This window comes from Silurus aristotelis, assembly GCF_946808225.1.
Source record: "Silurus aristotelis genome assembly, chromosome: 22".
Lineage (NCBI taxonomy): Eukaryota > Metazoa > Chordata > Actinopteri > Siluriformes > Siluridae > Silurus > Silurus aristotelis.
Genome location: NC_139595.1, coordinates 14,101,471 through 14,114,446, shown reverse-complemented (window position 1 = coordinate 14,114,446; position 12,976 = coordinate 14,101,471). Strand labels below are relative to the sequence as shown.

At 37.7% G+C, this 12,976-nt stretch overlaps 1 protein-coding gene across 1 annotated transcript in view; it reads left to right on the top strand.

The window, feature by feature from the left end:
• The window catches only part of gjd1b (gap junction protein delta 1b), a 32,272-nt gene extending 22,410 nt beyond the window's left edge, over positions 1–9,862 (top strand). The window contains exon 2 of the mRNA XM_083526067.1: positions 846–9,862. Coding sequence (XP_083382193.1) covers positions 846–1,689 — 844 coding nt within the window. The 3' untranslated portion in view covers positions 1,690–9,862. The remainder of the gene's footprint in view (positions 1–845) is intronic.
• The last annotated feature ends 3,114 nt before the right edge of the window (positions 9,863–12,976 follow it).

The window sequence follows — 12,976 nt, the reverse complement described above, 5'->3', positions numbered from 1 at the left end:
ATCTATCTATCTATCTATCTATCTATCTATCTATATATATATATATATATATATATATATATATATATGGCTTCCATTAAATATTATTATTGTTATTATTATGTGCATAAATGTACAGATCTGGCTTGAAAAAAAAAATCATTACTGTTTCTTCTTGTTACTCCATAACATTCGGTGTATTTTTACTTATGACCATTGGTGGCGCTCTTCAAGATAGGTCCAAAATAAGTAATATAATAAATTTTTTAAAAGGAATTGTCCGTTTAAACCAACTGCACTCTAAAATTTCTATATGGATATAGATTGCTAAATGTTTTGCATAAGTAATTTAAAACTAATGGGGATACTGGTATATGAATAAATGCTTTCTTACTCTTGTGAATATATAAAAAGTGTATGCACTGACCATTCTTGTACACATTACAAAGAATATTTTCTTTTTTTTTCAATTTAAACCATGTTCAAAAATAGTTGTATGCACTTATGAATCAAGGTGGGCTTCATACCCATCGCTATATAGGAAAAGAACAGAACTGCTTGCAATCATGTGTAAATGAAATGAAACATCTGCTCTGAAATGTCGCTGATAAAATTCACCCATATAAACAGGGTTTAGTGGCACAGAAGGCACTGCTATAATTAGTGGCTGAGTGTAAAAATAGGCTTCTTTATTATAAACGAGCTGAGACAGCCATGAAAAGCATGGAAAAAAGCACCATTTGAATAGCACAAACATGGCTAATTAGCATATGAGTGAAAAGATGTACGTCAGAGGAAGCCTCTTTTTGCTTTCATGAGGTTTTCTAATTATTATTTTTTTCCACCCACTCCCCTTTTTTCTTTAGGATTCTACTGACAGTCGTCGTGATCTTCCGGATCCTTATTGTAGCCATTGTGGGCGAGACGGTGTACGAGGACGAGCAGACAATGTTCATATGTAACACGCTTCAGCCGGGCTGCAACCAGGCCTGCTACGACAAGGCCTTCCCCATCTCGCACATCCGCTACTGGGTCTTTCAGATCATCCTGGTGTGCACCCCGAGTCTGTGCTTCATCACCTACTCTGTGCACCAATCGGCAAAACAGCGAGACCGCCGCTATTCCTTCCTCTACCCCATGATGGATAAGGACTACAGTCGAGAAGGCACCCGCAAAGTGCGCAGCGTCAACGGCATTCTTGTGCAACACCCAGACAGCAGCGGGGGCAAAGATGAACCCGACTGCCTCGAGGTCAAAGAGATCCCTAATGTAGCACGTGGCCTCACCCACAGCAAGAGCTCCAAAGTGCGTCGGCAAGAAGGCATTTCTCGTTTCTACGTCATCCAGGTCGTGTTCCGTAACGCCTTGGAGATCGGCTTTCTGGCAGGCCAGTACTTCCTGTATGGCTTCAGCGTACCTGGGATCTTTGAGTGTGACCGCTATCCATGCCTCAAAGAAGTAGAGTGTTATGTGTCACGCCCCACCGAGAAGACAGTCTTCCTGGTGTTTATGTTTGCCGTGAGCGGCATTTGCGTTGTTCTCAACTTGGCCGAGCTCAACCATCTGGGCTGGAGGAAGATCAAGACGGCCATCCGGGGGGTCCAGGCACGGCGCAAGTCCATCTGTGAGATCCGTAAAAAGGACATGGCACACCTGTCACAGCCTCCGAACCTGGGCAGGACCCAGTCCAGCGAGTCGGCTTACGTTTGATCCTCTGGTATCATTTTTTTAAATGGAATCGGGGGTGGAAAGCTGATAGAAAGGGATAGAAAGTAGCCTTACCAAACCGAACCCCATTTTCACCAACCACTTCATTCCCATATGTTAGATAGTGTGATGTGTGGTGTTGCATGAAGAAGAGTGCAAAAAGGAGAGTAAGCATGCGTTTGGAGATTCTTGTTTCTGGAGAGTCTCAAGGATAATACGAGGGCTGGGAGACAGCAGAAGAGCGGAAGAGCCGTCAATTTAACGGACTTCCACGGCAACATGCTACAGGAACAACAATGTCTTGTATTTTGGAAGAAAAAAAAAATATTGCACGAGATTGCAGGAGAGGGTTGTTCCTGCCATGTATTACTGTCATGGAAATAATGACTGTTTTTTGTGGTTTAGGCTCGTTTTTCCTATCAGTCAGAGATAAAAACGTGGAGGTATCTAGACATCTAGATATTCAACAAAAATTTGCTTTTTTGCTCTTTATCTTCTCTCCCATTCTACTTCATGTAAACGTCATGATGGCACCTTTATATCGCAGTGCCCTGCTCCGAGATGTCCTCTGTCTTTGTTTGTCTATCGTCCCTACAGTACATTGAATGATTAAGAAGAGTAAGAGAAAAGTATGCAAAGAAATGAGTAAAAAAATTATACTTTGCGATACTTTTTAGTGCCATGAATTTAAATGACTTTATTTCAACTTTATATAAATGTATAATTTGATATTTAGCTACCAAATCATTATAAAAAGTAGTTCGATTTAGCTTAACTGCGAGATTGGATGAGGAGTATTATTTATTCAGAGATTTCCTATATACAAATCTTATTATAAACTAAAAAAAAAGGGTATGATGCTTGGAAAAGGCATGTTTACAAAGCACACTCTGTTGTGCAACTGAAATGTGTTGTTCTGTTGTGACGGAGCTTTTGTTATTTGATTATTAGCTTTCGTCTGTTCCGTGGCGTATTTTTAAATTGCATGCCTTTTTTTTTTTTTTACGAGGAAAAGAAAGAAAGGAATCATGCATGTACACTTTGCACCTTCCTCATCAGAGAGACGGGGAGAGAGAGAGAGTGGCTGAGAGATGGAGGGAGAGGAAGAGTAAGCAAAGGAGAGAACTAAAAAAACTCACTGTGGGAAGGGGTTGGTTGCTAATGCTCTTACAGCTAAATTTCGTTTAGTTCGCTAGCCAAAGAGACAAGAGTGTAGAGGACACGGAGGCAGCCTGGAGGGTTACGTCTATAAGAAGTGACACGCACAAGCTCAGCTGCTCTAAAGCAACTTTTTAGCCTTTAGTGGAGATAAAGATGGAATGAAATGACAGTAATTTAAGCCACTCCACATTTAGTGTCCTTATTTGTTAGTACTGAGTACATTTAGTGTGTGTATGTGTGTGTGCAAATCTGGTCTAAACCACTGATAATCCCTTTGGGTTAAAGTGAGGTATAAGGTGTCCCATGTTTATGCCCACATGCATACACACACACACACACCCGTAGACACACACATATATGTACACACTCAGAGCTAATATTTCAATGAGACACAATTAGGTCTATAAAATCATCACTTAAGCACAAGTGCTTAAGAATGCACTCTACAGATAGTGATGAAACAGTGCAGAGAGCTAGCGTATTCATGGAGACGAACCACAGACTGACGGAAAACTGGCAGGAGAAAGTTGAAGAGGGGGGTAAAAAAGGCGCAAGAGAGAGAAAGAGAGAGAAAGAGAGATAACACTCACATGTTCTTTTTCTGGAGTTTCTCATATGCAAGATTCTTTGAGAAAAAAAAAGCTGTTTTTGTTTTGCAGCAACAAACGCTGCAGTTATAATAGTTATCATAACTCGTGCTTCTGCTCATAATCAGGAGCCAGGAGAAGATTAAAATGAAAAGAAATAAAGGAGTGAATGGCAGAACAAGTCTTCAACATTAAATATGATGTTCCTGGTTCTCCTACACATTCTCACTCCCAGCTCGTCACATATGGACACGTTCATCAGGATCCCTTTGCGTTATTTTTTTTCAGCCCTTTGGCATCATTTTTCTACGTGCACGTTTAGGGTTAAGGTTAGGTTTAGTGAGAACGGATTAGGGTTAGTTGGGAGTGAGAATGTGTTGCCGAATGCTGTTTCACAGAGGGCACTTTGAAAATCTAAAATCAGTTGGAGAGCTAGATAAATATGACCTCGGGGCAGTCTGCTTACCTAACACGTCAAATTTCAACGACGCAGACTCCAAAATTCTATTGTAGTCTATAGGAATCCTTGCACATTAAAAAACGACACCAAAAAGTCAAAGTCTGTGGGAATCTCTGCTCGTAAAAAAATACGCCAAAGGGGTACAAAGTGCGTCTCAAGGTGACGTCAAGGGATCATGACGAACGTGTCGTTTTGTGACCATTTGTTGTGAGAACGTGTTTCTTCAGCATCCAAAATATGTTTCAAAATCAGTTCAATTAAAAGACAACATCAATTTTTCGATTTGTTGTTCAATGGCATAATACAAATCCATTTTACTTAACAGAAGGCAAACTTAACCCGAATGAGTATTAGATGAAAAAATAAGTGCTTTGCCTTCTTTTCTTTTCTAATGAACTGCCTTTAAAATAACATTGACCTGAAAGAAGACGTTTTTTGAAGCTTTTGAAAGCTTTTTTCATTATACTGGGCAGCGACCATTTATTAATAGTTATTCAGAGCACCTTATTGGCTTAATTGTTCTCTCTTATTCCTTCATGTCCCTAATTGAAGGGCATTACCTTTCCAGCCAGACGAGATATCAGCACGCTCATTGTATTCGGACTATTATTAGAGAAACATTCAAAGTCTAACTAGCTTCTTCCCTAAGTGAGCTTTCTCTCAGCTGATTGTGATCAAAGCCAATTCCTCAACCCGGTCTCTTCTTCTACTACCTTTATCAGTGTTGATATACAAAGAGAAAAGCTGAATTTATGCAAATCCTTTGATTTATTTATTCATTTTTTTTCTTCCTCTTTCTTTCGGCTTGTGTATTGATGTTCTGCGTACTTTCATTGTTGCAGTGTTTCTCAACCTGGTCTGCAGGAACCACCAGATAGTCCAGATTGATTACATCGCACTTATCCAGTGCTGTTGATTGTTGATTAGTAGAAAATCATACATACCCTTATGATTATGCAGATTGGCTTACGTCTGCTTAAAGATGCCAACACTTCAGAGCACTAATGTACCAACCAGAAATAACGTTATATACAATGCTTTTTTTTCAAAGTTTTTTTAATGTTAAGTGCTGCAATCTGCAAAATAATTGACAAGGAGGCTAAACTCAGAAATAGATGCCAGTATAGAGGAAACTGATCCTGCTTGTCTTTCTACCATGTTAAAACATGGCACATTTTGTGCACTTTTCTGGCCACAAGATTCAGAATTTTTAAGGTTGCAATCTTATTGCCTTTTCATACATCTGTATAGGCACTTTTAGAACAGTGGCCATGAAATAAGTAAATAAAGGTCTAAACGTGAACCCAGTAAAGTATTTCAGCAAACTGAACGAATATTAAAAAAGTATTGTAGCTGAGACGGTAAACACATGACAAAACTGCCCATATTTCAGATTAATGAACTGACCTGCATTCACTGATTTGCATTTGTGTGAGATTATACTCTACTTTAGTTTTATAATAGATCTCATCTGTCTAAGAGTTTACGCCACTAATCAATAGTATTAATGTAAAGTGGTAATCTCAATTATAAGCCATAAATAATACAAAGAGCAAATTTAAGCATTATACGCTAATTCTCGTAATCTAGAAATGTTATACGGAAAAATCTATAGAGATTTTAATTGAATACACCCGAGCTATGTTTTTTGAAGTAAGATATAGTCACTGGACTGGAAAACCACAACAGCAACAAAAGATTCCCAGCATCACATTTTTAAAGGTCATTTCAGTTTGTGGAAAATGTTTTGATATTAGTCATAAGGAACATTTCTGTATAACTAAATATTTCTTAGCTAGAATTAATGAAAGAAAATCTGACTCTTTGGCAAAAGTACAGTACAAGCACCAAAATATGTGGTCAGCTGTTGGTGGAAGCTGGTAGAGAGCAGAAATAGCACTAACTGGGGGTTTGCCTAAGGACTGATTTGGGAAACACTTCAATACTGTAAAGAAAAGAAAACAAAAAGTCATGGTTAAAGCTTTGGGGCATTTGCATTTAAGAAACACACAAACACACTTATGCTTACATATATATATATCTTCTCCCTCACCAAAGTACTGTAATATGCAACTTCATTCTTGGAATTGGGGTTTTAAGGACATTAATAGGCTTAAATCTGATACATGCATGTGTTATGGAATGTGGATGGATTAAACTTGCTTTGTATTTTTTTTTTTTTGATAGAAAGAGAAAAAAAAAGCAAATGTTAAACTTTTTTTGTAGACGTATATTCTCCAATACTAGTGCTAGCTGACAGCAGACTTTCACCCTGGTCTGTTAGTTCAACATATAGACCAGATGAAAATGATGGTAGCTCACTTTTGACAACTAATTACGCAGTCAATATTGTCCTTTGAAAAAAAAAAAGGAGAAAAAAGTATGGACATGCTGTGTATTAATGCTGTGTATTAATTTTTATGAATTGATTTTGGGGAAATGCGGTGTTTATAGGATAGTTTTTGGACATTTTGTCTTGTCCCATCATGTCTACAGCCCCTCACTGCCACAGTGTTTTATAGGGTCCTTTTCTATGTTGTTTTCTCGATCTTCCCGAGACATGATTGATGTGTTTGTAGCCGTGATCTGAGCGCTCGGTCGACACTGTAACCCTAATCACTGCCGCTGATCGGGTCCTTTGTTTTTGGAAGCGAGGACGTTTTCTACTAAGAAGGTCGCAATGTCGAAAAAGTGCTCAGAGAAAGTAGTGGACCAGCATTAATGTCTACTGCACATGCTAAAAATGTCTCAGGTATGTTTTTTTTTTTTTTTTTTTTCGAAGTACATTTGTTTTTACTGTTTCTAAATTTAATACTCAAATGTATCTTAGAAAAAAGGCCATATAGGATTGCAGCCAGTTGTTACTGGCCAATTGTAAAATCTGAAATCTCTGTTTGTGCAGCATGTTTTAATGTATTCGAAAACAAACAAAAAACCCTTTCCTTTTATTGCCAAGGGACAGTGATGTCGAATATGACTGTTCGAACAACAGAGTTTTTATAGGCACACACAGCACATACAATGCGAAATTTACAATCTTATACTGCCACGTATTGAATCCCTTTAAAATAGCCATCGTGATATACAAACCTGCTCTCTCTCTGTGCTCACATCTCTAAATACAACCGTTTTAATTTAGCCTATTATTACAATAAAGACTATTATATCATAGGTTTCCCCGCTATTTACAGTTGCTGGGCTGGCATTGGGTTGGTTGTTAAGTTTGTAGGAAGATTTCCATCTTTAATAGATACCAAACCTGGTTTTATATTGATTCTACCTATTTCTGGGCATGGAGAGAGCAACAGAACAAAGTCAGGGTACTTTCTAATAACCAGGGTAGCAACATAATTTTTCAGATAACAGCATAAAATTGCCTCCCAAGTAGCTGTTCTGGAAACTCTAGAGCACTTGGAGCTTTCGGTGTTCATCTCAGCATAATACACTTCTAACATTATTGTCAAGCATTGGTATTGATATTTAATGATAGCAGACTTTATAAGGACATATCAGAAAGGCATATCGAGTAAGGCTTTTTTGTTACACGAGGGCTAAATAACAAGATCACAACCAATAGAAATCGCTACATTACTTTAAAAATGGAATTATATTTCATACATATACAATAATATATAGTAGAATAGTATAGTATAATAATATATTATGTGCTAATGTTCTTTGAAGACTGGATTCTTAGACTCTAGCTAGTCTTGATTCTTTAAAGAGTAGTTACTGCTGGTGTCAATTTGTGTCAAAATGTCCCAGTCATGGCCACGCTAGCAAAGAAACAAAGCCATATAAAAACCATATAGAATCTCAACAAAGTACTTTTCAAATACCAATTAAAACATTTTCACAATTTTCTAGAATTTTGGCTTTTTTGTGAGGATTTTTTTGCCTTTCTGCCTCCGGCAATTTCCTAAATAGTAATCATTTTTATTGATCAACCAAGTTTTCTGTACAAAATAAATGAATAATCTCAACAATAATTTTCATCCCCTCTTACGCCAATTTCTTGAACAATCCTGCCTGCACCAGATTTATTTTAGACATTTATATATTTGGGTTCCCTTGTGGTCTAGTGGTTAGGATGCGGCACTCTCACTGCTGCGGCCCGGGTTCGATCCCCGGTCAGGGAACCGACCCAGTAGGGTTGCACAAGCGTTAGTGACGGTCCCAAGCCCGGATAAATGGGGAGGATTGCGTTAGGAAGGGTATCCAGCGTAAAAACATGTTTTCAAATCAAACATGCGGATGATCCGCTGTAGCGACCCCTAATGGAAGAAGCAGAAAGAAATATATTTGGCTTATGGCAGACACCCTTATCCAGAGCAACCTTTATTTATCTCATTCATACAACTGAGCATCTATAGGGTTAGGTTTTTGCTCTCTAGGTGGAAATGAGACAGCACTACATTTACATTTTACATTTACAGTATTTGGCAGATGCCTTTATTCAGAGCAGGTGAGGGTTAAGGGCCTTGTTTAGGGACCCAGGAGTGACAGCTTGATGTGGCTGGGATTTGAGCTCATGACCTTTGGAGCCAAAGCAACCACCCAGTTTCTAATGGGATTATTTGCTTCTATTATTATCTTGCTTTTGGGTCACACTTGCAGTAAGACTTTTACATGTTCTGCAGGTTCTCTTGTTTACGCCCACCTTCAATACCATGTCTGTAATTAGGCAAGTTGCTCTAAATTGAGTGTGTGATTGTGGATGCTCTTGGTGTCATTTACAGTTTACAGCATTTGGCAGATGCTCTTATTCAGAGCGATTTACAACTATCTCGTTTCTATCTAATAAAAAGCTGAGGGTTAAGGGCCTTGTTTAAGGGACCAGCAGTGGCAGCATAGTGGTGCTGGGACTTGTACTCATGACCTTTTGATTAGAAGGCGAACATCTTAACCACTTCCCCAATCTGAGAAGGACCAATCCAACGTAGTCCTGCCATGTTTTCACCATTTGAGCAAAAACCTGATGCATACCTTTGCTGCAATGCTTTTGGAAAGCTGTCAAGGCCTGCTCAGACGATTTCCTATTAAAGTCTTCTCACAAATCATGCATCTTTTTCTAACAGATAAGACGGTCGTGTTAGAAAGAACGCTTGCACACAAACATCCCACTGCTCAACAACTGCATCTTTAAAGGCTACTGAGACACAGAATTTAAGAATCCAAAGGTTTTCCTAAAGCCATATAAAGAAAAAGCTGGTGTTTGTGTAGGCAAAATATTGCACTGACATTAACATCATAAAGATTCAGGACAAAATACAATCTGTATTAACAGATGCTCCAGGATTTATTGTAGCTTTTGAAGGGTAGTGAATTCCTCATGAATAGGGGTCTGGGTTTGTTTACAACATGCACTGAATTTTTAAATATCAAGTTGTCATTTTTATTCAGGAATTGTTCTGGGAATTGGGTTGAAATAACATTAAGTCATACAAATATGTGCACAAGCCTCACTCACATCCCACGTCTCTTTTGCTGTTTAAAGCTGCAGCAGGAGAAAGAAGAAAAAAAAAAAGAAAAAAAAATATATATAAACACTCTGAATTCTATCTTTAGCCAAGAAGTGAAATTGTCAGAAACAGCTGTAAAAGTGGCAGCCTGCTGTACTTGTTAATACAGACACAGCTGCGCTCTACACTTCACACTCTTCACACTCTTCACACTCTTCACACGTTTCAAAACATTCAGGTTTGCTGAACCATCTGACCCACCAAGTCTATATAAATCTCTCTTCCTTTAAAATATAGTAGCATCAACAACTGCTGATCCGTAGCCTTAGAAAGGGTTCTTAGGAAAATGTTTCTTTAATGTACTCGTTTCTAATTTTTAAAAGAAAACAAGAAGAAAAAATTATCTGTTGTTTGAATCACAGACATTTTATATCTGAATGAAGTTATGTATGTTTCTGACTTGTGGACTGTACATAAGGAGTGAAATAAACACCTTGAATGTTGAATGAGATGCTGTTTTTATTGTGAAAAAAATATAATGATGTGATCTTCTGTAGAGGAGGTGCAAGGGTGAAATGGATTAAAAATGACATGCTTGGCAACACTGAGCTGAGGATTCTGTAACCATCTAGAGTTAACAGAATGGTGAATGGTGTGTGTGTGTGTGTGTGTGTGTTCATCTTCAAAGGATCAGTTTATGGAAGATCAAGATCAAATAACAATGCAGCAAAAATTTCCATGATGTCAGACGTTATTTTAGCCGAACCTTTTACCTTTGCTATTACAGTTTTTCTCACTTGCTTTGGAGCATTTCTCGAATCATTAATAATATTTGCAAACCAGTAAGTGCATTTCTCAAAACAATGTGTACACACAGCACAATACATTGGATTTCTTGGATCTCCCAATATTTGTCTGAACCCTCCAACCCGCCTCAGCCATTGTGTGGCTATGATTGACAGCATGGTCCACAATAGTGGCTCTAATGTTTCTGGCCTCTTCTTCCTCTTCTTCGAATTTTGCCTCCTTACCCTTCCAGCATGCATTCTTCTTCCTGGCTTTTGACCATGTTAGTTTCCCTCAATTTTCAAAAATTGTAAATCTATGTTTTGCTCTTTTTATATATTCTTGCTAATTAAATTTTTTCTCAGTTGCTTTGGAGCATTTCTCGAATCATCCTTTATATTTGCAAACCAGTAAGTGCCTTTTTCAAAACAATGTGTACACACAGCACAATACATTGGATTTCCTGCAAAAGCCTGTACATTTCTCAAAATCTCTCAAAAGTAAGTATTTATGTCAATGAACATCTCATTCCCTTCAGAATGAAAAGTCCCTTTGTCATTGTTCACAAACAAAATCATCAAAATGTTTAGTCATGCTATCAGTGTGATGGTGCACAATTTCAGGATTTCTTGATATAAACTATGGTTTGGATCACAGTGACTGAAAATGCACAAGATTTAAATTTCTTCTGTTTGGCATCTATGAATTTCAGCAGCACAAATGTATTTATTTGATTGCATATTTGATTTACATTGAATGCAAGAGACCAGACAGGATTTACACTTTTACTGTACTATACAAGTGTCCGTTCGTTTCTTGTTTGTTTATCAATTTTCAGGTTTCAGATTTGTAATTCTATGTTTTGCTCTGTCTGTATACACTCTCCAATTAAAGGATCACGAGATGCACCTTAGACCTGTTTTAGGGAACTAGTTGATTATTGGTTGTTCTGATGCTTTACACTCTAATTCATTAGTGACATTCAAGATTCATCTGCACAATTCATTTCTGTTCTGAGAAACGCTCCAAAGCAACTGAGAAAAACTGTAATACCTAGAGAGATTAGGAGAGTCTATGGTTGCCAAGTCATTTAAAATAAAATCACATAGATAATCAAAAATATATATAGAAATACCTATAAAATAAAATACTCAACTAGTTCACCAACAAACCGCATACACTCACTTATTGGGTTCAGAAATATATCTGTATGTGTGTGTGTGTGTGTGTGTGTGTGTGTGTGTGTGTGTGTGTGTGTGTGTGTGTGTGTGTGTGTGTGTGTTTCAAAATAAAATATAAATGGGTTGGGAATTTCCATTGTAACAATAATTCTTTCATATGAACATTATAAGAAAGGAATAATACAAATACTATCTTTGTGATGGTAACAGCATCACTTCATTGCCGATCATTTATTCTATACCAGCATGTTCCATATGTTTTATTCTACTTTTGCCACAGCTTTTTGACTGCTGTAAATATAAATGTTAATGTAGATTTTAACATGGAAATTTATTGCATACAACTGTATGTATGCGATAGATTCCATGTCTATTGAATGGATAAAGGATTAAATATGGCACATCCGACACTGGGCTTAGGGAAAAAAATCCTAGTTTTCTCACTGAATTATGCCTTTCGAAATCATCTAGAGTTATCAGAATAGGAAATGGTGTGTGCTTGTGTGTGTGTGTGTGTGTGTGTGTGTGTGTGTGTGTGTGTGTGTGTGTGTGTGTGTGTGTGTGTGTGTGTGTGTGTGTGTGTGTGTGTGTGAGAGAGAGAGAGAGAGAGAGAGAGAGAGAGAGAGAGAGAGAGAATGAGAAACACACAAGTGCCTCTTCCCATTTTCACTCCCCCTCCCACCTTCCACCCCTCTTTCTGACCCTCCCAATCACATGATGGTAGCATAGAGTTAGGATTCAAGGCTTGTTGCCAAGGCGATAAGACAGGCAGTAATATGTGAAAGCTCGGCAGGGATTAGTGTGTAGACAGATGGCCAGCGAAACACGTCACTTCCTGAGAGCCGGGCAGGATCACAGGGCTCCGTCCCCATTATGACCGTGATCACTACTGTCCCCACCTGCAGATCTTTACACGCCACCTCATGTTCATCAGTCCCCCTAGCAATGTCAAACATTAGCGCTCAAGCTTTCCCACTGGTTTTCATAATGCATTAGATTTGGATCGGATTTTTGTTTGATGAGTAACAGTTTTCTCGTCTTGAATTATATTGATCACCACCACCAATTCGATATAATTAATGCATAACACCAATTTCTTATTTTAATTATATCACAGTGCTGTTAAAGTCTCGATTCTGAGTCAGAAGGTGATTATCAGCAGCGGGTAAAGGTAAGGTCATTTGAGTCTACGCTTAATTAAAATGATCAATATTAATAAATTAATAAATTAATGAATAATAAATAAATAAATAAATAAATAAAATACTTTAATAAAACTACAGTTGTTTTTGCTTGTAATGAACTGTAATTCATGCAATTTAATAATCCTTTTTTGCCTCATACCCTAAGGAGAAAGTTTTCTATTGTTAGAGGCATAAAGTGAAAGCACCATTACTCTACTTAAACTCTGTACAGTTGTGGTCTCATGACATTTTATTTAACACAATTCAAACAGTATATTCCCTTGAAATTAGCAAAGTTTGTAGTGTGAAGTGACATATAGCAAAGTAAAAGTTTTCCAAAATAAAAAATACTCTGATAAACTACTGATCAGTTAAAAAATTGTCAACAACGTATTCAAATAAAAACTTTCTTTCAGCTTCTCCCATTAGGGGTCACCACAGCGGAACATCCGCGTGTTTGATTTGGCAC